The sequence below is a fragment of the Ascidiella aspersa genome, chromosome 2 (assembly GCF_963924565.1).
Source record: "Ascidiella aspersa chromosome 2, kaAscAspe10.2, whole genome shotgun sequence".
Taxonomy (NCBI): domain Eukaryota; kingdom Metazoa; phylum Chordata; class Ascidiacea; order Phlebobranchia; family Ascidiidae; genus Ascidiella; species Ascidiella aspersa.
The window spans coordinates 18,070,242-18,097,553 of record NC_139448.1 but is presented as its reverse complement, the minus strand read 5'-3'; the positions used below and the strand labels follow the sequence as shown (position 1 = coordinate 18,097,553).

Below are 27,312 nucleotides of genomic sequence, written 5' to 3'. Positions count from 1 at the left end.
CATGTTTTGCAATGTTGCACATTGTGCACCTTTGAATGTGCGCGTTTTGTTCAGAATGCGTACGGCTGCACGCTTTAGTTTTGACTTTTAAATCGTGTTGCAAACTTGCAATGCGAGTCACTTCGCACACATGAGCTTTAAGGCCTAGTATGACTAAATATTCATAAATATAAAAGTTAATATTTCAAATTATATTTTTGGTGCTGGTTAGAATCCTACCACATTGTCCAAACAAGTATTAAATCAACCCACAATATTTGGGTTAGGGTGAGGGACTGCAGGTTTTGCTGTGGGTGGGTCAAGTATTATTTTTATTATTATATCTCATTGCTCGCTAAGTTAGGTTGTTAATGTGTGAACATTTCTGTTCAATATATTTTTTACTTCCGGTGATCTTGCACGTACAGAAATTTCAAGCTTGCTGACCTTTAGTAAACATGCCTAATTTTCACTGAAAAAATTAGTAACTACAAACTTTGCGTTGTGAAAAATGAAATTTGAGAGGTACTTAAAAGGGACAAATTTCATTTTTTGCTGAGATCTTGATGTGCAGCGCCAAACCTAAATCGATGGAGGTATGCAATCAAGGTTTTATACATATTTTAGGTTTGGAATCCTACTAAATAATCCCTAGTATTTACCCCCCATCATGCAGACTGGCATCTAGGTAAATGCTGGTTTTATGAGGATTTTTTAGCATAAGACTGGATTTGAGTTAAATCTCCAAAGATAACTAGGAAACCGGAATCTTTGTGACATTTAACTTTTCTTCATAGATAATATACTTTAAAACTTTAACATGTAAGATGAGTGAATTAAACCTGTATGAAATACTTGGTGTTAAATATGACTGCACTAAAGAAGAAATTTCTAATGCATTTGACATGATAAAAAGTAAGCACCCAACTTCTTCAAAACAATTTAAAGATGGCTTTCAAGCGTATACCACATTGTTTGCACCAGAAACACGGGTGATGTATGACAGCTTTAACCTAATAAATTGTCAACAAAAACAATTTCAAACTCGTTTCTGTTTGTCTGAAAAACTTTTTGATGACAAAATTGTAAAACAATATCAGAACATTTGCCGCAGCGAAAAGTCATATGATACCTACCAGAATATTACGGTTACTTTAGAAGATTTGTACAGTGGGCGGAACCTTACAATCAGATATAAAGCGACAAAGATTTGTCCCAGCTGCAAAGGAAATCCTAATATATTTTCTTGCCCCAAATGCTTAAATACACCCTATCCTGCCAATTTGACTTGCAATTTATGCCGTGGAAAGCGGACAATAGAGGGCAATATTTGCAAAATGTGTTCTGGCAAAAAAAATATAGTTGAAAACTGTACAACCTTAGTAAAGATTGAAAAGGGAATGACTAGTGGTGAACGGATCAGGTGTGTAGGTAAGGGGAATGCACCACAGGCCTCTCTTCCTCCTGGAGACCTTATCATTATTCTAAAAGTAAAGCCACACACTGTTTTTGAGAGATACGGATCTGACTTGTTTATGACAAAGAAAATCAATATTACTGAAGCATTGTGTGGTTACAAAACTGTAATTACACACATGGACAAAAGAAAAGTATTGGTTTCTTCTGGGGACACTGTACTCTCACCAGGCTGCAAGAAAGTAGTCAAAGGTGAAGGAATGCCATTGCGAAATTCAACAGACAATGAAAAGGGTGACCTAGTAATCCTTTTTCAAATTGCCTTCCCTGAAAATTTTACTGGCCAAGATAAAGGTTTGATTACAGAGATTGAAAAGTTGTTGCCTGCAAAACAACCATTTACATTTCCAGAGACATATTACGAGGAGCATGTTTTTACTAATTTTGACCCAGATCATAAAAATCCAACCGTACACCGCAAAAAAGTGTTTGATGATGAAAAAGCTGACATAAAACTACCAAACACAAGAAAAGATAGATGTGCGCAACAATAAAGGCTTGCAATAATTCACTGCATTTATTTATTGTCTGTTTTTATTATTCACTGCTGCTTTATCGGATTGTTCTATGCTGTGTGACATGTTAATGATTTTTATATACTGTTGTGTAAAACTTAGCATTGCGTCTGCCACATTTCTTTTTTCCCCAAATTATTTAGTTCTAACAGTTATATAGTGTTTCTGACTACCAAAATGAATAACTGTAGAAATATACATAGAAGTGTATCCGTTCTGCACCAGCAATGTTTGAATTTAAGCACTACTAAAGTGTTGAACAATGGAATTTCGAAATTACTCAATTACAATATTCCAAAGACAGATGAACCAATATGCAAAATTAACCGTCAGAACTATGAAAAGCTCAAAGTAAGAATAGTGAACTTAATTACCTATATTAGTGGTTCTCAACCGCCGGTCCGTGAACCGGTGCCGGTCCGCCAAATATATTACAATTATATATCTCAATTGCAAAATACAAGATGTTGAAGGCTTGTTCTCCAAATTTAGAAATTCGCCAGTTCCGTAATTTGCAGCATTGTGACGTAACGTAGAGTTAATGGAATGGTCTGCTTTGAACTTATCGTACGTCACAATGCTGCAAGTGTTGTGCCCAACTGTTTACCTTTCAAAGTAGGCTACAACTTGTTAAGGTCTTCAACTTTAAGACCCGTTGTAAAACTTTCGTATACCACGTATGATATCAAAAAGACAGCAGAAAAAATGCTTGAATTTTTCATTATTTGCCTTTAAGTTGCATACTTTTGTCATAATTACATTTTTGGGATGATGATTTTTGAAGGTCCACCGGTCCGCAAAATTTGTTTTGAAATTTACGTAAGCTGAAAAGGTTGAGAACCACTGACCTATATTATTAATTATCATTTTATTCTAAAAAGGAAAAATATCTTGCGTCTTTGTGGGAAGCAAAAGCAGGTGGAGGCGAGAAGGGAATAAAAAGACATGTTGAAAGGAACAAAAAGATGCTTGTTCGTGACAGAATTAACTTGCTCCTGGATAAAAACTCCGAAGTGTTGGAGATATCTCCCACAGCGGGACTAAGTAAAATGGCTACAAATAATATTGTTATATTTCTACAAAATACTGCATAATGCTTGATTTTATTACTTTTTTGCAGATATGAAATATGACAATGTTCCTTCTGCTGGATGTGTTTCAATAGTGGGGAAAATACATGGTTGGCAAAAAAAGTGTTTTTTAACTTTCTTCTTTTTTTCACTCCTATACATTTGTTTAAAGGCTTTTGGTGTATGGTCATTGCAAGTGATGCAACTGTAAAAAGTGGATCCATCTACCCAATTACCCTAAAAAAGCAACTGCGTGCGGAACAAATTGCATTTGAAAACAAATTACCAACAGTACACCTAGTGGACAGTGGCGGAGCATTTTTACCACTGCAGTCTGAAATATTTACACTTGGTAAATATTGAAACATGTTACACTGCTTAAATTTATTAATATCATATTCCATTTAAGCATTGTTTTGATAGGAGGAAGGGTGTTTTACAGACAAGCAGTTATGTCTGCATCTGGTATACCACAAATAGCGGTTGTCTGCGGTTCATGCACAGCAGGGGCTGCGTATATCCCTGCAATGGCGGATGAGGCTGTTATTCTAGATAAGATTGGTAAAATGTTTCTGTACTTCTTAGTCAGGAAGGCAACAAGTATCATCAATTAATTTAGTTCCTACTGTTTAAAAAAACTTGTGTAAATAAAACTTGAAACACTTTGTATCTATGATGGTAAAAATTAACGAAACTGTTTTCGTTTTATTTTTTAATTTTTTTTTTAAATATTTGTTTCTTATTACATTATTCAAATTACAGGCACAATATTCCTTGGTGGTCCACCCCTGGTTTATGCGGCTACTGGTGAGCGTGTTACTGCAGAGCAATTAGGAGGGGCTGCTCTCCACTGTAAAGTTAGTGGTGTGACTGACCACTTTGCGGAAACTGAAGAGAGTGCATTGACAACAGCCAGGGATATAATTGCAACTCTTAATTTGGAAGGTAAAAATGGAAATTGTAGGTCGAAATCTGGGTGTGTTTTTTTTTAAAATAAGCCTTTATATATTACTTTATATATTTGTTTTTTTCCATGGTTCTAACTTTATATTTTGTCATCATATTTAGAATACCATTATTAATGTGTAAGAACAGAGACAGGTGCTGCTTTTTAATATTATTCGTGCCTAAAATAAGGGCTGATTTACTCTGTAAACAAGGGGCAATAATATATATAGTAAATTGCATTTCAACAGAAACACTGGAACCATCTTCCTATGAGAATCCCATGTATGACATTAAGTTGTTGAATGACTTAACCTCCAGTACTAGTAACGGTCATAAGTTTGATCCCCGAACCTCAATTGCCTGTATTGTGGATGGCAGCAGGTATGGTATCTATACATTTTACATTACAATATTTCAATGTTTTTCAAACTAAACTTTTTTGAGACATGTAATTTTTACAATTTTCTGTTTAAAATTGTCACTTTCTTTAATATGTGGTAATGTTGTATTATTTGCTTCCAGGTATGACAAAGTGGTTTAAAGAAAGTTGCCTAGAGTTATTTTTTTATTTCACTTAATTACAACTGTTTGTAGAGGAAATATTTTTTGTAGAACTCGTCTTTCACTTCAACCATTTTTTAGTAACTTCTTTTGGCTTGTTTTATGCCAGTCTTTCCAAACAATGTCATGCCCAATGATTATATAATCATTTGGGCTGTAATGTATTTGCAAGACCATATATAAATTGGTTATATTTGAACAGCAATTATGTTCCTACTTTAGAAGTACGTACAAGTCTCTGAAACTTAGGAACGCTTTGGCCATGATTGCTAAGTGGGTTAGAAATATATGTTTTTATTAAATTATTCCGGAAGCTATAGTTATGGTTTCGGAAATAATTTTTTCAAAGTAATTCCAAAAAACAGAATGTTTCAGGAGGAGATTTTGTCTGACAGATTTTAAAAGATTTTATCTAAATAATCAATGCAGATTTGGTTTTATGGAGTAGTTTAATCTGTTTTAAAATTAAAGTTGGATGTTTGGAAATAACCCAGTATTAATCACCAAAAACTCTACCTCGAAATGGAGTGTACCATACATCAATACAGTGCTATTTAATCTCCTCAGTGTACAATAAGTTAAAAAAATAATAAGTTGGACAGTATGGGAACAAAACATAGCGATTTCACATAGATGGAAACCGTACCAGGGTTTTTTTAAGGTTTGGTTTGGGTGACAGCTAAGTAGTTTTAAGAGACCGCAAGTGTTTCATTTAAATACCAAAAAGTTGCAAGTCCAAAATTTGGGAAACCACTGGAGAAATTTGGGGGACCGTTTCGGTCCCCAAAAACACCTTAAAAAAAACACTGCGTACCTCCATGAAAACTTAAATAATTAATATAGCATAGTCCAAAATTGCCAAATAAATAAATAGTCACAATTCTGTGACATGCAATAATAATGACCTAAACCTAAACTATATACATTTTTTCAGTTGTATACGCTAGCTTTGACCTGGTATACACACGTTTACAGCGACCTGGGCAAACTATGGATCCGGCCAACTATGGATTTATGTTGACAAACTGCTCATCCCTCCTAAAAATAAATGTTCTGCTTGTCACGGATGCATCTGTAAATTAAGTTGAAACAAATCGATGATTACAACTTTTGTCTTTAGATTTCACGAGTTTAAAGAACAATATGGCTCGATCCTGGTAACTGGATTTGGTCGAGTAAAAGGTCACTTAGCTGGATTTCTTGCCAACCAGGGTCGGCTAACAGGTAAAATAAAATCGGACATACTTAATGACTAACAGTTTTACCTAATTCACCTATTAGAGACGAGTAAAAAACATTGCTACAAATTCACGTTCACGTTGGGTGTAAGTGCAAATGGTGAATTTCACAGTTTTAACTGTAATAATTGTCATTTTCGACTCAACACTAGAAGTTTTTTTTTTTTATCAATAGGGCCCGATGCTCTTAAAGGCACTCACTTCGTGCAGCTATGTTCCCAACGCAACATACCCCTGGTATTTCTTCAAAACTTCCAGAGTGAGCAACCACCTGTTAATGCACAGGAGGACAACGAAGTTGATTTTACGGTAATGTCTTCGTTCTGTTTGTTTTCATCGGGAGTTGTTGCCATCCATTCTAGAGCATTTTTTATCGTGACGGGAGTTATTGTGTTACGTAAATTGACTGAGTTGCGACTCCTTTTCTTGCTATTTTTTTTTGCAAGACTCAAACAATGAATCATCAGGTAAAATAGATACACTATTATATAGTTATAAAATACCCTATTTCGTAAATACGGCATTCTATTATTATGTATCCAATAAACCCTTTTTTATGGTTATGAAATACCCTATTTCTTAAATACGGCATTATATAATGCATATAACGAACCCTTTCCAGTATACCACAGAATTGAATTTAAATCATTTTGGTGTGGCCGAATAACGTCACGACAATTTAATGCAGATTGCGTCTTTGGTGAAGTCCAACGCCCAGCTAATGCAGGCTGTTGCCTGTGCCAACGTCCCTTCGGTTACCCTGACTACCGGTGGACTAACCGGCTCTCTGGAATCACACGCATTGGGGTCACTATCCATGGGTTCAAGGTTAGATCAATTCGAATTGCGCCACATGGCATATTTGTTGAGGAAAAACATTATCAGTTGCGAGCATGTTGTTTCCTAAACGTACTACGTACGTAACACTGATTGCGTCAACGATATCATACAAGCAATGTTTTGAAAAGTAATAACTTTACCAAAATGTTTAGTTTTTAAAACACTAACCAACTTTAGATTTTGCCAAAAGAAGAGCGTTTGTATGTTGCTTGTAATTTTATTTTAATCAAATAAAAAACTATAGTTGATCGCAGACTAAATGCTTTTATCTACGCGAGTGTCCTCAATCAAAAACATTGCGAGCTTTCGTAACAAAGGCAAATACGTATTTTTACCATTAGGTCTAATTTGTAATATTCGATGTTTGGTTGTGGTCCTACCCTAATTGCTAACTTCCTACGCACACGGTAATTTTATCTCACAGGTTTCATTTCGTTTATCCCAACGCTCTGGTTGGCGGGTACGACCCTGACCAGCTTAGTGAGGCTGTTGCGAATGCGCAGTGCGACGGGAGTGACACGGAACGTTCAAACATAGTAAGGCAAAACCTGCTGGAGAAGTTCACGCATGAGACCGACGCCTTCGTCTCAGCCAATCGCATGTACAATGACGGAATAATTCTTCCGGAACAGACACGTGACGTGCTTGCTACCTGCCTGAGCTTGTTCCGTCAGGAGGCGAACGCCTACCGACGGTATCCGGCCCAACCTATGCAAACCAACTTGAGAATGTGATGTGATCAATTTTGCCATTGCTGTTTTTATTATTGTGTTTCACCATTGTTTGTTTATTGCGTTGTGGTTCTCTGTACTGGTTTCTTCTTAATAAGCCAGTCGTGTAATTTTTTGCGAAAAACAAAACGCCTTGAATAACATAAACAACGGGTAAGTATTTGTTTGATATCTCTTGTTCTATGCAATTGTTATGTTGTAAATGTAGATAATTAAATGTTTCACAAAACAAAAAATATATACTTGCTCAGTTACGTTTTTTTTTGCTAATTCATTTCGTATAATTTTAGTGCAATACAGTCTTTATTTGTGTTATCAGTTATCACCAGTTTGCCCTCTTATGATACACGCAGTACCACCATTCGCGCAGTTATCTGCTTTTCGTGCACCTGTAAACCAAGATTCAGCGATAAACCTGGACAATGTGTAAAACACTGGAAAATCACAAAAACTCAATTCATACCAACAATAAATAAGGAAGTCATTTACTTATGTAAAGTTTTTTTAATTGTAAGACCAAAATTTGCTTCAGCTTGAGGAAGTTTAGTTACCAGAAGTTGTTTAGGACCTACTATGTCTTTGATAGATTTACTTTTTAACGTAAAAACGAGGCGTATAATCGCAAAGCGTAGCCTACTTCGGTGGTAGCGCTTCTTAACCAGTGCGCCATGCAAGTTAAAAATAATTATTTAAAAATATAAAACGTATAATTTTACTTCCTCGTTTTGTCCAGCCCATTGCTTACAGCACTTTAAAGATAAACGCAACCACGTAGCTTGTAAAATAAAACGTGCAAGCAATTGAAGAAATACAGGTTTTAAGAAATGCCGCGGTCGCTAGGTGTAGTACCATCACATTTTTAGAGGTTTGCAGGCACGAAAAGATTACGAAACACTGGTTAGTGGTGACTACAGTGAAATTTAAACAACTAATGATTCCTTTAGCCCTTTGATCAGCCTTCAAAATAATCTTGTTGTCCATACTCCCCTAGGCCGTAACATCCTAATCAAATTTTTCCCAGATCTCGTATCATGACGCGGCTCTCGGCATATCGTGTAACCTTCATTTGATTTATTTTGCAATCTTACAGTTCCTGGAATTTAGACATATTTGCAAAACTTAGCCTGAGGCAATGCCTTGCTGGTTATCGTATCTCGCGATCAAAAGTGTGATTTATTTCTAACGGTACAGACAACTCATTTATTAAGTGTTTAATACATTTTCTGGAACGTAAGAGGAGCACACAATGAGACTTAAAAAGCAACAATACTCACAAGCCTAAAAATCTATAAAACTATAGTATTAAGACAAACGACATAATAAAGCCAAATACGCAGTAATATCCAGTACAGCATAAGATCAAAATCGTCTGAATAAGTCCTAAATTATCAGAATTAGTTATAAATACATCGGAATAAGGCCTAAATTCATCGGAATTAGTCCTAAATTCAACGGAATAAGGCTTAAATTCATCGGAATAAGTTCTAAATTAATCGCAATAAGGCCTAAATTCATCGGAATAAGGCCTAAATTCATCGGAATAAACCCTAAATTTATCGGAATAAGCCCAGCCTGTGGGTAGAGGGTATGGGACGATCGGGGGCCATCGGCCTTTTTGGTGACTACGTTTGGACGCCCTAGTCTGACCGGCGCCGGCAGGGCGCCGCTATTTCGGCACCGAATTTTTGGTCCTGTTTGGGGTTATTGGTGGGTAATGGGTAGGCCTACCATATGTCCGCTTTTAGGATAATTTGTCCTCTTTTCTTGAGAAAACTGAATGGTCCTCCGAGGACGCTCAAAAACGTCCAAATGTCCTCTTTTTTCGCATTTCGAGTTACTTACTTAGGTAAACTTTTAACAAGACTTTTAGGCGAGACGTTGTATTTATTTCCAAAAATATACTGTAGCCATGAAACATGCTGAATTGCTGGTTTAAAACAGGTTTTCCAACAAATTGCCCTACCAGCCCTACCTTCTCAATTATGATTGCAAACATTGCGCCAGAAAAGTGGCAGCAGAACCTCACATTTAAAATGGCCCATTTATAAAACAATGTTATGAGTTTTGTAGGCCTAGCCTATCCTATACCATCAGTGTTACTGTATGGTAGGCTATGTTCTTATTTATTACAGAAGCTTGTCTAGTTAGTCTATAACAGCGGTTCTTAACCGGGGGGCGCCAAGCAATTCTTAGGGAGGCGCGAACTCTAAGTTAAATTGTATGCAATGATTCTATGGTTTCGTTTAGGTTTTACACCACTCCTACACTGTAAATTGGAGTCCGATTTTGGGGTGGAAATTACACACTCAAAGGGTGGAAATTTGTAGAAGCGTGGTTATTTCCACCTTTCAAGTGATGTTGAAAAAAATGGACAACCTTAGGGATGGAATTTACCATGCTTCGTGTTTCGTTTAAGCCAATCGAGCTGTGTAGAGGATGGTTATTTCCATCATTTTTATGATGCACTAAATTTAAAACCCTAAGGATGGAAATTACCATTTTTCAATTTTCGTTGCAGAAAATTATTCTTCAAGCATAACATCTATATAATATAAATTGTTGCTTTCCTTTTTCTTAGGTTTTCTGATTTAGGCTACCTATTTAGAAAAAATTAAGAAGTATATCTATATATCCGGGAATAAAGATTTGAAATATATTACATTAGTAAAGGTTGCTTCAACATTAACCAAATCTCATGGAAAAGTACTTATCGGGCTTGCTATTTACGCGGTTTCCTGCGAAAGGCAACAATGGCCTCCCGCTGATTCAACTTCGCGACGACCATTACCCGCACCCGCTGTCATCGCAATTTATTATATTGCGCTTTTTTCATTTTCGAACGGCGCGCATATTTTTAAACTTCAGACGCCCGATTGGCCGATATGCGGATGACATCACAATTGAGTTTAAACATTTGGCAACAGAAGTTTGAAGTAAGTCAGGCAGCTTAGCGTTGGAGTTTCTCGTCTAGAGCTTGTTTTATATTTTTGCCTTCAGCGTTAAAGATTAGGCTTGCTATCAAATATATGTTTAGGATAGTAGGCTAACTGTATTTGTAATTATATTGATAGGTTTATATAAAAATAAAAAATTAAATTTATTAAATAAAATTACTTTCAGCGTGCACTAAATTTGTATCTAACCCAGGAAACAAGGTTATTACATCTGCGGAAAAGTCTTAGGGCACATCTAAAATATTTATACAATATGAGCATAAAATCCTGATTGAACACCTGGAAATCTGGAAAAACACTGAAGATATCGGAGAAAAGTGCCAATAAATGCGAACTGACCTGTTGGGTTTAAACTTATAGATGTTAAAGATTTTCTAATTAGGATGGCTGCTCATCAAAATTTGCAGGTAAATAGTAATTAAGTTGGTTGAATAGCATAATATATAAAGTGCATGACTTTTATTTATTATTTTAGATGTTGGGCTCTTAATGTTTTGCTTTATACGTACAACAAAAACTTAATTCTTAATATCAAGTTGTTTGTTAATAAAAATGTTTAACCTCATTATTTTATGTTGCATGGATATTTAAGCAGTTCCATATCTTTAGGTTCATCTTTGACCTTATGTTGGAATTTTTGCAGCTTTAAAAGTTACCCATTTTTAAAAAGTTTAAAAGTTACCCCTTTTCCCAACTGCTTTACATTTTCTTTTTTTTTTAGTTTATTATCTACTCCACTACAACATTATCTACTTCACTACAAAAAAATAAATTTAATTAACTCTTTAAGCTGCAAGAAGACAACCCGATTAGGCTTTGAGAAAGATAGTTTGACCATATTTTGGGCTAAACTAAGCAATTCATACCCTAAGCATAATGAAATGGTCATGTCATGGCTATTGCCTTCCTATCAACCTATCGTTGTGAATGTGGGTTTTCAACAATGGTTACTTCTGAAGACAAAGCAGCGCAGTGCTAATTACATTTAATTGTGATTAAGAGTGTAACGTTTTTTTGTTTTTTTAGTTTCATCAAGCATCAGTTTTGCCTCTGCAACTTTGACTTCCAAAAAGAGCCTTCTATCACCAACGTATGTTTTTAAACCTTCATTTATTCTGTGTCAATTTGGTTAACTACAACTACATTTATTATAAAATTATTTTAAAATGTTTAACCCTGATCAAAAACTTGTAATTGCACAAGGTAAAGCAACTTTAAAATATGCTGTTGTAATAAATTTAATTTGAACGACTGTAGGCAATGGCTATAAAGTTTTTGTGCATTTGCTAATTTAAGTTTCAGATGAGTTTGCAATACAGGTCAAACTTTCCAGTATGATATACTGGAAATCGTAAAACTTGTAACCTAATTTAACATCGGAACCATTGTAAAACAATTTAAAGGCATGTAATTTTCATTTTTAACTCATTAACTCTTTAAAAATGGAGTGCAGTCACAGTTTTTTAAACATCTTAAAACTAGTGCAAATTATCCTGTTGTATAGATATGCGATACAACCACTGGCACTTTGGGGACCACTGGAATTAAATAGTAATCATGTGTTTCAATTTTTGTTTAGCAGTTTCAAGGCTGTGTTAAGTATTTAGTAACCATTCTCAGATTAACTTTCGTAAACAAAACCATAAAGTTTTGCCTGTTGGTGCAGTTTAAAATTAATTTTTTTAGCTGATTAACAACCACCTATATATTAATGTAAATTAGTAGACTAAGATTCCCTTTGTTCACTATTTTAATAAATTGTGTTTGAATGTTTTTCAGAGTACACCACTGATACCAGTGATGACACATGTCCGTGTACACACCCATAGTACTTCAGTTTGCAAGCCAAGATGTTGGCTCTGCACATTGCACAACCAAGGTTATACTGCTATGCTTGTATAATGCTTACTTGTTGTTTGGTATCAGTTTCCTTTGCCGGAGTTTTAACATTTAGAAAAAACAAAGATTTGACTGTAAAAACATATAAGTATATACAATACATACATGTTTCTGTTTATTTCTTTGCCGTATGTTACGTTTACCTTTTACTATTCACCTCTGATACAAAGCTATTTATTGTTACCGTACCTGAAATTGTTGTTAGTTTTTCGTACTTTACTCTTTAAACTTTTTCTTTCAATAAATATCACATCGGTATTATATGCGTGGTAATATCAAACAGGGATAATGGCCGAAACCGATTGACAAAGATAGACAAATTTGTAGGATGGAAAATTCCATGCGTAATACTATCAAAAAAGGAGGGTTGCCAAACCCATCCCTAAAGTTTGAAAGCATATAGGATGGAAAATTCCATGCCTGAAATTCCCATCCATGGGGTTGCTAATTACCATGGTGGGATGGAATTTTCCATGTTCGAGTGGACCACCCCAAAGCTCAACAATTTCCACCCCTAGGCTTGGATTTCAATTTACAGTGTATAGCGCTGTACAAACTCTTTTTTGCCAACTTTAATATTGAAACTGCAAAAAATTTTCGCGCTCCGCGAGAATCTGGTGTTTTCTACGTTTGTTAACTTTTGAGCACAAGGTCTCTTTGAGTGCCACTGCAACTTATAGATAAACGGTAAAACTCATCCACCGTTCGAACTAATTTTTATCCATATTTTAAATGATAACAGACTAGCAACAGGGGGACTTGAACTTTTTTGCGTGAATCGATAATGGTTTTGCAATATTGCCGTTGTATTGTGTGTCGTCACTCGTCACATATTTTGAAACACGATAACGCAATGTTTAATTTTTGCGCTTGACATTTTTGTTTGCGCTCGATATCACAGCCTTACAACTGTGGAGTAAATACCCTCACAGCACGTTTGTCAAAATCAGCTCGTACACGAGCAATTTGTTGTGTGCCCAATGCGAAAAGCCTTTTGAATTTACAGTTTAGCGTCAATTCAACCAATCAACCCCAATTTTTTTCGCGCTTCGCGCGACCGACAAGAAACTTCAAGTTTTCTCAGTAATGTTTAGTTGAAAATACCGAATTGGTTTTCGTAGGTGGGGGAGGCGGAGCGCAAGGCATAGAAAAATTAAGGACTGAAAAAAGGTTAAGAAACACTGGTCTATAGCATACAGGTGGTTTTCAGCAGTTGCTTTCATTTTTCTTTATTATTCTTTAAATATAGACAACCATAAAGCAAAAAAGCTATAAATTATAATGCCGAAGAGGAAACTCTGTTTACTGATGAGCTACGCCTAAAGTATCCTGGTTTCAGAAAGGGGCGTAATATTTTCGAAGCTGAATGCATTACTTGTGAATATGGCACGATTTTCTCAAACGTAACAATTCTACTTTCGTTTTACTTGCAGGCAAAAAAACGTCCTCTTTTTGGGTGTTGAAAATATGGTAGCCCTATAGTAATGGGTGAGGTTAGAAAATGGGTTGGTGTTGAAATTATTAGGGGAGTTAGTGATGTACTTAGGGATGGGGTTTTGGGTTAGTTAAAGTGTTGTTTAGGCCTGATTTTGACCTTTTAGGTCTTATTCCGACGGATTTCGGACTTATTCCGATTTAGACGGTACTAATACCAGTAGGTGTTAGTCCTATTTTGGCCTTATTCCGAATTGTGTTATATTCTGACGTTGGTGTTGTTCTTATCTTGGTCTTATGGCAGGAGTCCAACGTAATAACTGTTATGGCAGTATTTTTTACGAAAATGTTGCATCGCCAAACACCTGATCTTTGTTTTTCAGTGGTAATCATCATTAAGCCCGTTTATATGCACCTTTCGCGGGCAGATTAGATTAAGGTTCAATCCGGATTGAAAAGTAATCCGTTCCAGCGTCGTAAGTACATGGCGCGAAATTCAAGCCAGCTTGAGTGTACAATATGCACTGATATGCATTACTACTTAATATTCCAGTAAACCTCTGACGCACAACCTATTTTGTGGCTTAGGCTACTCCTTGCGGTAGCAATCTATTGCTGCTTGTTCGTTTTTATAAACCTAAAATTGAAAAAAACAAAAATTACTTGAGTTTGGTTTGCCGATGGAGTTTGGTTTGCCGAAGTAAGTTTTTGATTGTATAGTGCTTCAGTTTTACCTGGCACACAGAATATAAGAGCATAAAAGTTAAGCTTGTGTGCTGGTCAACGCTATACACAAGGCAAAGTGGACAAAAGAAGGTGATGAGATGTACCAAACATAGGCTTGCCATACGTCCCGGTTCAGCCGGTCCCGGTGTCCCGGCCGGTTAACCAATTTGTCCCGGATTTTTCAATTTGAGATTTAGGCTACCAAAAAAATTTAAAAATGTAAAAATTCTTGAGTTAGCCATTTAGCAATTCTTTCTCAAAACTATAAAAGTAATACTTTTTACTTTAGGTTGGTAAGGCTGTAAGCAAATTTTTTTAACATAAATTAATTATTTTTCCAGCGGGTGAGGTTGCTGGGGCTAGGTCCTTTTTGTGTGTAGTGAGTAAAAAAATTTAAATGGATATTAGGTCTATCTGGCGGGTGCTGGGAGGTCAGCGAGCGCCGTCGCAAACCGGTCACCGTTAAGCAATTTTATTTTCAAAGATTTATTTCACGTATGACGCAGTTTGGTGCTGGTATTATTGCTTGCATATTATACGCAAGTCTAAACAATTGCTGTTAGAACTTAAACTTTAACGTTTGTTAGTTATTCTAGATCGATAAATGTCGCAGGTTTTCAGCATTACAAATCAAATTGAAGTCATAAGACACTGATTGCTTTAATAGAAAAAAGTTTTAATGTTTCCAACTTAAGACTTATATGTTTAAAAACTTCGTGATGTCTGTTACCGCGCAAAATTTAGGTAGAGTTCGTAAAATTTCGCATTTAAGGCGGCGGTTTTACTCCTAACCAATTGTCAGTTTTAATCGAGATTTTACTTATGTTGGACGCAATATGACATCAGGATTACGTATTTGCTGAATATCACGCCATGCGCACAATGGCTGCTATACAACAAGGTTTTACGTTAGTGAGTGGTTCCCTAACGATATATGTCACTGATTTTCGTTACGTAAAATATGTTTGCCGTTCTTAGCCGTTGGGTATTTACTCGTTTCAATCCAAATAAGCACACATTATTTACAATTTTGTTTCAACAAAATGTAAAATTTTAGTTTGCGAAGACTAACAATTAGATGTTTCACAGTCACGCAGATAAATGTGATAATTTATTAACACGCCATCCGATTAAATGCTGCTTTCACACAGGCTAAAGACTCCATTTGTGGGGAATCATTTAGTTAACACATTTCAGGCACAATAAGCAAAAAACAGTCAAGGGACGACCAACATATATGCTGTATATAACAATTAACGATTGTAGAAATTAAACTGTTTTATTTAGAAAAAATTAAATTGTTTACGACGTTACGCACTATTTAGCACTCAAGCCAGAATATTACGCTATCCGTAACATTACTTAATAACATGGTAAATTACCTTTTTAAATCATCGGCAAAAACACGCGGCTCAAGCAAATGACGTGCAGCATAATATGTAATAGTTCTAAGAGGCCAGCTTGATGGAATCCTACATTTTGTTTAGCTTATGCTTGAGAATGATTTGGTCCAGGAATACGAATTTGTCATGAACACAGCGCCTTTGCCAACATGTACGCACGGCCTTATATTGTTGCTGCTTTCACGAGGGCCGATTCCTACTTTACTTATACAAAGTATTTACCCGACTCATTTTATTCACAACACAGAACATTACCGTTACAATTTAAATTACTTAGACAGCCCACCCTTAAAAATAGGGCCCTGAAAAATACCTCCTGACAAAATATAAAACGACCGCAACCCCGTAAAGTTAATTACCTGCATTAAATCTTTTGTATTAGGTCTACATTAAGGTTATTTGCAGTTTTCAATATGCGTCCCGGATTTACGTTTCTAAAAAATGGCAAGCCTAACCACACATGACTAATGAAAACTGTATTTGGCGCTGGCCTAAAATCCTACCACAGCGTTGTGATAATTATTAAAGCAATGTACAATATTTGGGTGAGGGTGGGCCAAGTATTACTATTTAAACCTACCCAAATAATGTTCGACATTATGGATTCTAGACCAGCCCCTCTGTCACAAATTAGTATCTAACGAGTGTATGTAATATTCTTTCCTTATGCGCTAAACTTGTGTTTTGTTTACGACTATAGCCGTTCGTGTTGCGTCATAATGCCCCAAAAGTGGCGTGATGTTTACTGCGTTAAAGCAGGTCATTCTACATCAGTGGTTCTCAAAATATGGGTCGCGACCCAAACATGGGTCGCGCAGGGTCAAAAAATGGGTCGCTCTATGGTGATTCAATCCTGCGCAAACGAACTTTTTTCATTTCATTTTTCAAGTATTTTCAATTCAACATAACTGAGTTATTGCAAGATAAGCTTTTCAGGTGGCTTCAAATCTGTAACCTGGATTATTGCGTCATAAATGGTTTTAGGAACGTTTTGATGGCAGCCAGCTACAGCAGCTGCTAAGAAAGCTTTTAGTCACCACAACAAGCCACGCTGATAATATAAAGGAAAAAATTCAGTTTCACCAATCACACTAAAATAAATCAATCATTTGTTCATATTAAGCGGCGAACGCATTAAAAACCACTCCTTTTGTCCGATTAAGAAACGAGAGAACTTAATTCATTCCAGCACCAAAACGAGAGAGAATGAATTAACGAAACAGATTCGAATCTGGCTTAAACGTGCATATAAACGGGCTTATTGACTCAAGTTTACATTAGTATTCATTAACTTCCATGTTCATACAACAGTGCCTAAGGCCTTGCTCACAAGCAATGTGACAATTTTCACAAGCAATGTGACAAACTTTAATATCAGCTTTGGCAGAATTATTTTAGTTACGGTAACGCGCTTAAACAGGTGTTGAAAAAAATATAACATAGCCTAGTAATATTTAGTTTTTAAGATTTGGCAACAAACGCAGCTATGGCAACACACTGAAAAATCGAACTATATTTAACTATTTTTGCAAATTCATTTACCAGAGCTTTAACTTGCAATAAGTAGGCATCTGCTACATCGGTTTGTGGAAAAGGACACGGCTTATAAACAAGACGAAGTCCTACAGTACACAAAACTCTTATTTAGATGTCGACGTCAGATAGCCACGCCACGTATTTAAGCAATATAATATAGTCAAAAGTTTTTTTTATAAAACGCTCAGGAGACATTACCTCAAGATAGTTTTCGATCATCGATAAATATTTGGTAAATCCTAAAAAACAATTTATACAACTGTAATGTACTAGAGTAAGACTTCTATATTCTCGCCCCAGGTCTGCGCAAAAGTCAAAATCGGGTACTTCAGGTTTTACGAAATAAAACTCCCTTCCCTGCACGATTCACTCCCCCAAACTTCACAAAGGTATCCAACCAAAGTTTATTGCACGCTTTTTATGCTATATAATTGGTAGGACAAGCAAGTATGTAGTGTTGGTCCGTTTACGAGTTACCTTAATTCATACCTACAATGGCAAACAAATTGAAACGTTAAGCGCCTGAGTTTTTAATGAAATTCATCTTGTCCCGACCCCTGAAGTAACACTCCAATCATACCTTATTTAGAAAACTTAATGTTTGCTCAACAAAAAGAGGATTGCCTACAAAGCCGATTTTTTCACAATATGTAGGTATGTTTTTACAGTATGTGAGGTAATGTTTACATGTACAATGCACAACGCTTACCGACTTTTTTTCAAATGAAAACAACTTGATACAGTCGTTTGTTAAGTAATTTACCATCGTTATACTTTTTCGTAAAGCATTTTAGCAGTTTCTAAACTGGGCAAAAACGTCGACTATGTTTCCAATCAAAATTATAAAATATGTAACCGCATGAGGATAGTTTTTGTAATTTAAAGTTACCAGGAGAAAAAGTGTCAAGCATTAATTTAGAATAAATTTTGTATCAGCAAAGCTCTCCTACCAACAAACTAAACAAAAATACTGATTTGAGCTATACATCACGGGTGTCTTATAAACCAGTGCTTTTTAAACTTTTTTAGTTTTCGTCACCTCTAGCAATTTAGCATCTATCTCCAGATTTCATCCACCCTTGTCTTATGATATGATAACACTATCTCGTCTATATATAACACAAAATGACTTTGTTTCGATTTTTATAAAGCTCAACTCAAGCTAAGTTTTACCATCGCAAATCTACAATTTCTCGAGTCCATAAGGCTACAAAAGCACAAAAAACACAGAATATTCGCCCTGCTCGCAAGCTGCCATCCATTTCTGACGGTTCACCCTTATTCACCCCTTTTGGTTGGTTCACCCCTGCAAAAATTTTATTCACCCTGGGGTGAACCATTCACCTGATTACGAAACACTGTTATAAACAAGCATCATCATAGCCAAACCTTAAAAATATACCCTCAGAAAAGAATGAAAAACTTTGGTTGCACAGCGAGAAGCAGGGACGGATAGAAACAGCACATCCGAAACTTAACGACATATTATAAAGTTTCACGAAATTATTATTACAGCTTCATTCGTATATTTTATATCAAAATGCGTGAGACGGAACAAAAAATGGCCGAAATCAGGAACGATCTTCAACAAAATCTACAGTTGTACTCATTTCCTATAAAATTCTGTAAAAAGCCTTATCTCCCACACGCATACCAATCAGCAAATTTTGTGTATAACAAAAAACACAAAAAAAGTATTCGATATTTTATTCGATGAACGATATCCGATATTTTAGACAAAATGAATCGCGATCCGATCTGATACCCATTGACTTCATTACAACACTTAAAGAAGCAAAATTCAAAAATTAAACGTTCAATGATTTTTTACCAGATATTTCAGTCCAAATTAGGACGTTAAGTTACCACTAGTTGAAACCCTACTATTTTTTGATAACTTTATCTTTAGATATTGATTCGCTGCGTTCGATCGTAAATCGAAGTAAAAATTCCTACTTTAATTTTGTATCAGATCGATACCGATACCACACTAATATCTGACGACCACTTAGCATCGGGTATTGGCTTTCATTCGATATTGAAAGGCCAACTTTTTTTGACTAATCTTATAAACGCACAAAACTTCAAAAACGCCGTACATTTTGTTATTGGCAACATTTACATTGCTCGTGGCCTACAGGGCCACAGTTTTTACCGATATTTCCAGGAAATGAACTTGAATAATCTAATTGGTGTCTTACACTAAAATATCGTTACATTTGAAAAGTTTATTTCGTATGTCGGTAAGATATGCTGGCTTTCTCGTCAAGTATTGTGCAACACAGCTTTCGAAACTTAAAATTAATTAGGCGCATGAATTTATTATACTTCAAGTTATACAATTTATTGTCATTAGTCAAAAATCACAGACTTGGTAAATGATTCTGAAAGAAAACAAACTGGAATTCGTACGTACGCCAAACTGTTTACTAAACTAAAGAAAGTTTATTAATATGGACAGGATTTTCTTATCTTTACTTTCAAACTAAAAATAAGTCGGAAATACGAGAGTATGTAGAGAGAAGATAAGCTATACCTGTCCCAGACTCTACGACTTATTTGCACATCGTTTGGACATTGTATCGCAGTGTTGTGCTTGTCAGGGCACGAATACAGGTGAAGAACTCTATCGCCTTAACCGAGAGAAAGTTTTCGCCAAGCCCAACAGACACGCGCTATACGCAATACGACGCGTTGTGACGTGTGACGGCTACGGTGGTGCCGACGCATTTTACGCCGGCTTGCGTGCGTCATTGCGTCACTCCGTCTACCTATCGTAAGATAAAGTTTTGGTCTAGGACTTTTCCAAGGCAACAAGGTGAGTTTCGTATTTTTGACGTTGCGTAAAAGCTTCAACTAAAACGTCGCTTCGCCTCAGGCAAATCGACGTAGACTATAAACGGAGCGAAGAAATTTAGAGTTTGCATTCACTATTAGTTGTCGAAAGGATAGCTTTTGAACGAGGAAACACGAAAAAGTTTCTAAGAGTATTTTTGACAGCAAACAACTGCTAAATTAGTGGTTGATTAAAGAGAAACGTAGACTTTATTGCTGCAGAACTGTAAACCGTTTGGGAAACCGAAAGATAGAAATCAGGATTAGTTCCTGATTATAAAGCTCATTGACGTATCGGAAAACTTGAAATGCAATGTATATCTTACCGCTTTAATAAGTCATAGATGTTAAAAAATATTGTTTTTCCCAAGGATACATATCCTCCTTTTGTATTTCTTTTTTTTTCTTTTTAGCTGATTAATTTGACGATTTCGATTTAGAAAACTAAGTTTAAAAACAGTTTGCAAACGAATGAATATTTAGCCAGGGATTTGTTTGCTGCCTAAATTTCATTTGTTTTATATTGTTTAGTTGTCCAGACAGGGCGTATGATCAGTGTTGAAAGTAAGCCGGAACCGCCCGGAACAGCGTCCCGGTAAAATATTTTTTGCAGGTACCGTACCGTTTAAAAAATGACCATGTCTCTTTTTCACGAGGCCATCCCGCTATCTTCTTTAATGTATTTAGGGTAAGATTTCAGTTGCAGATTTGTGCACCACATCGAACGATAACCTAAATTTCCTAAACTTACTTGTTTTGGACGTACTGTTGTTACCGGTACGTAACTTTGTGACGTCATCTCTGAAAATGGTAATGTGTTCCGACAAGAAAATTATTCTACTTTCACCTTTGGATACGAAGCTATTGAACAGAACGCGAAACTCAGATTGGTCAGTTAGGCTATAATAAATAAAGTGTAATAGGGTGTTAAAAATATGTCCTATTCTTAAAATGATTATAAAATTGGTAACCCATTGCAAAAAAAATACATATCGCCACTAAACCATAATGGTCTAATGTTAATATCTTACTGTACTGTAACCTAATATTTTTCACCCAAAACTGACATTCTAAGTTATGTGTAATTATAAAAACATAAAAACAAGTAGTACAACAAAAGTGGCATAAATTTTAACCTTTTGTGCAACTAATTTGCTAAGAACAAAAATGTATTTATTAAAATTACCTAACATTTTTAGACATTTGATAAATTAAAATAAACTGTTATATATTAATGATTTTGGGTATGAAAAATGTAATATAATATAAATAACAAACGTAAGATATTTATTTATAATTGAACGAATAGCATTTACGTTCTAATTTATGACTTGTAATTAGCTTTTTTTCAATTAGTCGTCCAAAATTGTTTTTGTAATCATGTAATACATTTTCAAGTTTCTGATTTATGTTGCTGTGCATGAATCATTCGCCAACTGAAGAACCTAAATTGCATATCAGACAAATCAATCAATAAATCCAATGTATGAATTGTAATTAGCCCTGTAAGTATTGTTTGCTAAGTTATAAAATATAGGATATTGCTATTCACACATTTTCCTTAAATGATTTAAACTCCTTCAGCGGTTTAACCTACAAAGTTAAACAGGCTTGGTAACGAACTCTGGATAAATGTTGAATATGATTCATTGCTGTAACTACATTGTGTTACGGTACTGTACATGTTTAGTTCTTGTAAAATTCTCGTACAGATTAATGTGATTTCTCGTCAGGAATATTGTATTTGAATAAACGAAGCTTGTTTTAATATTTGTCTCAAAATTTAAATACTAAATTATAAGAACCATTTATTAGAGCTTTTTTTACCTTGGCACAAATTGTAACACAAAAATAATTTCGAGCGTAAAAAACACTACTTTTCCATTTTTTCTGGTTGTTCATTAACAGAAGCCCTGTGGCTCATTAATGATTTAACTATATGTTCCAAACAAAAAATGGTCACCATACCAAACTGTGAATTTTGGCAGTAAGCGAAACTGTGAATTTTGGCAGTATGTTTCAGAGATAAATTAACTTGTTGAAGCATAAGAGGACTTTAGTCGAGACCTTGCAGTGTTACTGTAACTGGCCACTTGGCTGTTTTTCGCGAACCATGTTGGTATAAAAGAGGCCTTGTTGTGCAACCTCGGCTTCACCAAAGTCAACAAACGATTTGAGGTTTGTCGAGTCTAATAGACAGCCTGCAGAAACTACGCGGGAGGATGAAAAATTAAAGTAAGCAAGTTGGTATTTTGTTCAGGTTTGTACCAATCGCACAAGTTTGTTTGAGCGTCAGGAAAAGTCGACATTTTATTTCATCAAAATTTACCTGTTAAAATAATTATAAAATTTGGTTCGTTTAAAAACAAAACTGTGTGGTTTTAATGCTTTGTGTCAACCACAAAGAACCGTGCTTTACATGATATACTTCGAACGCAAAGCTGATTCACAACGAAGGTGGAGAAAGTAAACGAGTTGACTCGAGTGTGGGGAAACATTTAAAGTAGGCACTTCAATAAGAAATGACTTCTCAGCATCACTCGTTGAAATCTGTTGTACAGCTTGTACCTAACATGGCGTCAGTATGGTGATAAACTTCGTGTTAGGTTTTTGTAAACTCAATTTGCGCCAGATTTAGGACTTATCTACGAACTGCTGTTTAAAATAAGAAGTACGATTTTTCTGTACATGATTTCGATTAAAAAGTAGTATAATATTAGTTCTTGTGGTCCATGCCCGCCAAAACAATTATAGTATTGCGAAATATTTTTTCCGTTTAACTTGTTTTTGAATTACAGTTTAACATTTTTGTCTATTAAAAGTGTTGTGTCGCAGGGGAGTTGTAAGCATCGTTTTAGCAGATGACAACTACACAACTTGAGCTCGTTTGTGTGTGGTAGTTTTTGTTGGCTGCTTTTTTGTTCCGTGGCTTAAATAAACCACTTGGCGCGTTATTATTGGCGACGTCCCGACGAATTTCGTCTCGACGCGCTTTGTTCGACGCGTTACCTTTATAATATGCTGTTGAAAACCATGTTAGGACTGGTTATGGGGAGCGGGACCTGGCTTGAATAGGCCCAGCACTATTTCGTTCTCGTACAATGAAGTGACGGGGCGATTTCGCTTGTCTAATATTTGCTAAGAGCACGTTCGCCTTCTTTCGGTCCTTTTGCGTATATTGACCTGGCAAATATTGAACAAACATTAGGTTGGTTAAACATTTAACTATCAGGCGTGGTCTCACCTGTGCTAGGATGATATAGGGACTCCACGAGCTTAGGTCGCCATTAGTTTGTATATGGTTGAAGCGGGCGGAAGGCTGTGATTGTGTCTTGTCTTTGACCAACCTTATGGAGACTAGATGTAACAACGGTAACCTATGGTCTTACATTCTTGTGGTAAGTTTGTTTGTCGGTTAAAGTACCCTATTTTACCTATAACTCTGGATTAAAGTTTGATTCTAGCTATACAATTATTAAATATAGGCACAATTTTAGTTGGTACGTTATTTGTTTTCACCCGTTACTACCACAAACGGAATTACTCATAAGATTACCTCTAACGTTTGCGATGATTTTAAAAGAAAAATTTCCTACAAAGTTGCAACATACTTGAGTTGCTTTCAGACGTGCTACCAGCATTAATACTATTATTACGCCGAGGTAAAAACTGATTGGTGGCCGACTAAATTGTGTCTCTGGGTCTTCACTTTACCTGAATAACTATCTTAGTGATATGAATATTGTTTTGATGATACTATTTAATAACGCAAAGCTGAGATAAACGAACATCAATTAATGCGTTTGGTTTGTGCCTTCATTTCAAGCTCTCCGGAGTGCAACCGTGTTTTATCCATGTGTAGCGTAATCAAGCTTTTTAGATTAAAAAAATCCTTGAAAACGGGTAAAATTTTTTTTATAAAAGCATATTAAAAAACAAGTCAAATATTAGAAAACGTGTGTATAACCGAAGATAATATGGATTGTCTAAGGCGCGGACCGCGTGTCTGAAGCCCGCCAAATTTTTCCCATATCAGTTGTTCACGCAGCACTTGCTGACGTTAACGTGTTATGGTTGGGAGAAATGCGTCATTTTTTCGGCTCACCACTTCAATTCAGTCACATGAGAATATGTTTGGAATGTAATACAGCAAAGAAAAAGATAGTGTTCAACTTGTTGCTTTATACATAATACCTAATGTGTTTGGGTCAAATTGGTCATGCTACTTTAAGTTTATGCTTTTCGTAATACGCAGCGAACGTCATTAAACACATAGGAAGACCGTACAGTTTAGGCTACAACGTAGTCGTAGCCTACCGATATGGCTTACAGTACTAGTGGAATTCGTATAACTAAAAGTTGGCCTATTCTTTTATTTAATGCAACTGGTTTTATGGCAAGATGTTGGCATAGCTATTGAAAGATTGATATAGTGTGCCAACACCACGCCGTGTTACTTGTTTGAGCTATCATCAAAATGGAGAATAGATAAATTTTGCTGCGATAACGTCAGCGAAACATTTACGAGCAAAGTTAGAGATTTGATAATATTTTCGCGCAACAACTTGCCGTTTTTATTGTAGAACGTGACATGACAAAATTGTTGTCAAGGGAGAACCTTACATTACTTCCCTCTTTTTAGTGGCAACAAATATGTGTGAAACCGTAGCCTACTTCACAATTCTAGCAGTGTTGAGAGATGGCAGAAGGAATCAGGCACAAACCATAGAGTGTCTCTTGGCGAACTCAAACTACCGGCATGTCACGCTCGAGTTGCGAGACGCAAGGCGCAGTCATGTGTGAGAGCACGTTGTCCATAAATCGTAGGAGAACACACAACAATGCAGGTTTAAATAAAAACAAAAACTCGTTATTTTAAAAAAGTCCTAAATTGAGAATTCTTTCACAGAGAACTAAGTCGACTTTTAATATTTTTTTCATCTAGATGTGTAACAAATATCAGGGTGTGCTATTCAAAGCCAAATTAGACGTGTGATGGATGCTTAAGCTCTTAGCCCTTTTGAGGAAACAAAACAAGGATTATATATACCCTGGCCATCGGTCGGTTTTATTTCGAAACGACCGTTTTTATTAGGTTTATTGTTCGCATTTAAATAAATTTGCCGCTCTTTTCAGTCATTATTACGCAATCTCCGCTGTTTGACTTTAGCGGCGGGAAACATATTTGCAGTACCGGTGATGGATGGACGTCATCAAACGACCCGGCGGAGAGACCATTGACACGTTCGCCCGCTGAAAGGCACACCTTTGTTGGGTCGACAACTCGCGTGACGATTTATCTAAAGGTCCGGGATACGCTCTTTGCCCGAACCTAGTGGCGGTCCTTACTCTGGGCATAAAGGCCGCACCGATTCGCACATATAGACATAGCATCCACGTCTTATTATCCCAACGGGTCCGTGCACGCCCTAAGCGACAAGGTATTGTTATTTCTGTATACCAAGGGCGTGATTAGGAGAAATGTAATTTAGGCAGGTGTGCATCGTAAACGCAAATGGTTTGATCCCTTGGCAAAACCAAAATGGGTCGTCAGCCATTTTTACCCAATGTTTTACGCTCTTTTGATCATGCTATAGGCAATTAAATAAATAGAAAAGTTTACAAATAGTTTATGCTCTTTCCATGGTGCTGAGGTCATCACAAGCGAAAACTGGTCCAACTGTTTCCGCTGCTTTTGTAACTATACCTTAAATGGTAAACGTCGTTATAATTTACCTCCTAGACATGCACTTCTATTCTGGCAATTTTCGTTTACGAGAAAAGTGAGGGGTCCGTTTCGTCCCGCCTTTCATTATATACATATATATAGGCCTATTTAGACAACATACATACATTATATTTTGAAAGTACATATACATTGACCTAAACTTGACGGAAGCACTGGAGTATGGTACTCCGCCCTCAATACAGTTTGCTGGCACTTCACTTCGTATCCAACACAACGTACGCTTCAATTCCGTTATTTGGTTAAGGAACGCTAAAGTGGCGAAAACGGTACTGTAATGCAGTGGGGGTTCAGGAGATACGCAGGCCTAAACGTAAAATATTTAGCACTTACACACCTAACTACTAAATGCAACCAATATTTCCTAAAACAAACTGTTTGTACAGCGTTTAGTGTATCTAAAAATAAAATATTAGGCCGTGACTGAAGCTGAATAGTTTTTGTAATGCTTTAAAATTTGTTTAGAGGTTATAATATGCCAAAATTATTATCATAATAATATATTATCCAGAAGTGGTTATACAATCCAGAACGTTAACAAATTTGAAGTCACATATTCGCATACTAACTTGTCGCAAGGATACAAGAAGCAGCAGCTACGGCTTACAAAATACCCCTGATGTAGCCTATATGCACATTTAAAAACATATAGATGCTGTGGTTTCATCTTCAGTAACACTTCAATGCTATAATTTTGTTATCCTTTTCAAGGCAATCCGATTTGAACCCATCTTTTACCCTTACTAGTTCGGACACATGCCTAAAAGTATTGCACTTTCAAGGCGTTGATTGGGTATCGTTAAAATATTTGTAAGTGCCGTGTCATCAGATCAGATTATACCGTAGTTTAAAAAAGTTTTAACGGTTTTTCGAACTAAATGGCGCCAGGTATTTGCGTAATCCGTTAATCATTAGCCAAAATTCAGCATTGTCTGACTAAGGTTGCTGGTTGAACTGTTTGTCTAGGCAGGTTTGGTTGCCTAACTGTCGTGTCAAGCCTGACCTTGCCCATAAAGCGTACGCCAGAGTTAAACAAACGAGAACTGCTGGTCTAGTTCAGCGCACATATATCACGCTGTGTCATAGTGCTGTAGCTAGGCAATGATAACCTCGGGAAGTCAACCGGAGCTTGAACTTTCTTACAGTCCGCGACTGGTTGTAAACTTATCTGTTGTCAAATGTTAAGATTCCATAGGCAGTGTAATGCAAAAGCCTTTTTTTACAAAAAATTAGGTTTTATTGTGGCTTACAGAACTTTGTCTTTTTTCCCATGTGTTTTGATGGATAAATTAATGCACTTTCACCCCCATAGAACATTCTTCAAAAACTAGATAATTATAGTTGTACATTACGACTAATTAGACGGATTTGCCCCTAATTTTAATTTAATTTGTAATTTGAAGTTGTGTTTCAATTCAAAT

General features: G+C 36.1%; 2 protein-coding genes across 2 annotated transcripts; both read left to right on the top strand.

Moving 5' to 3' along the window:
* The first annotated feature begins 780 nt into the window (after positions 1–780).
* Positions 781–1,951, top strand: LOC146164147 (dnaJ homolog subfamily A member 1-like). The gene has a single exon (XM_083381637.1). It carries the CDS (start codon positions 807–809, stop codon positions 1,947–1,949), a length of 1,143 nt encoding a protein of 380 aa, XP_083237763.1. The 5' UTR covers positions 781–806; the 3' UTR covers positions 1,950–1,951.
* Positions 1,952–2,146: 195 nt separating this feature from the next.
* On the top strand, positions 2,147–7,587 carry LOC146164146 (putative methylcrotonoyl-CoA carboxylase beta chain, mitochondrial). The gene is made up of 11 exons (XM_083381635.1): positions 2,147–2,321; positions 2,852–3,014; positions 3,091–3,150; positions 3,213–3,392; positions 3,464–3,601; positions 3,803–3,985; positions 4,237–4,369; positions 5,670–5,773; positions 5,963–6,096; positions 6,476–6,615; positions 7,052–7,587. The coding sequence occupies exons 1-11, from the start codon at positions 2,148–2,150 to the stop codon at positions 7,359–7,361; spliced, it is 1,719 nt and encodes a 572-aa protein (XP_083237761.1). The 5' UTR covers position 2,147; the 3' UTR covers positions 7,362–7,587.
* Positions 7,588–27,312: the final 19,725 nt, after the last annotated feature.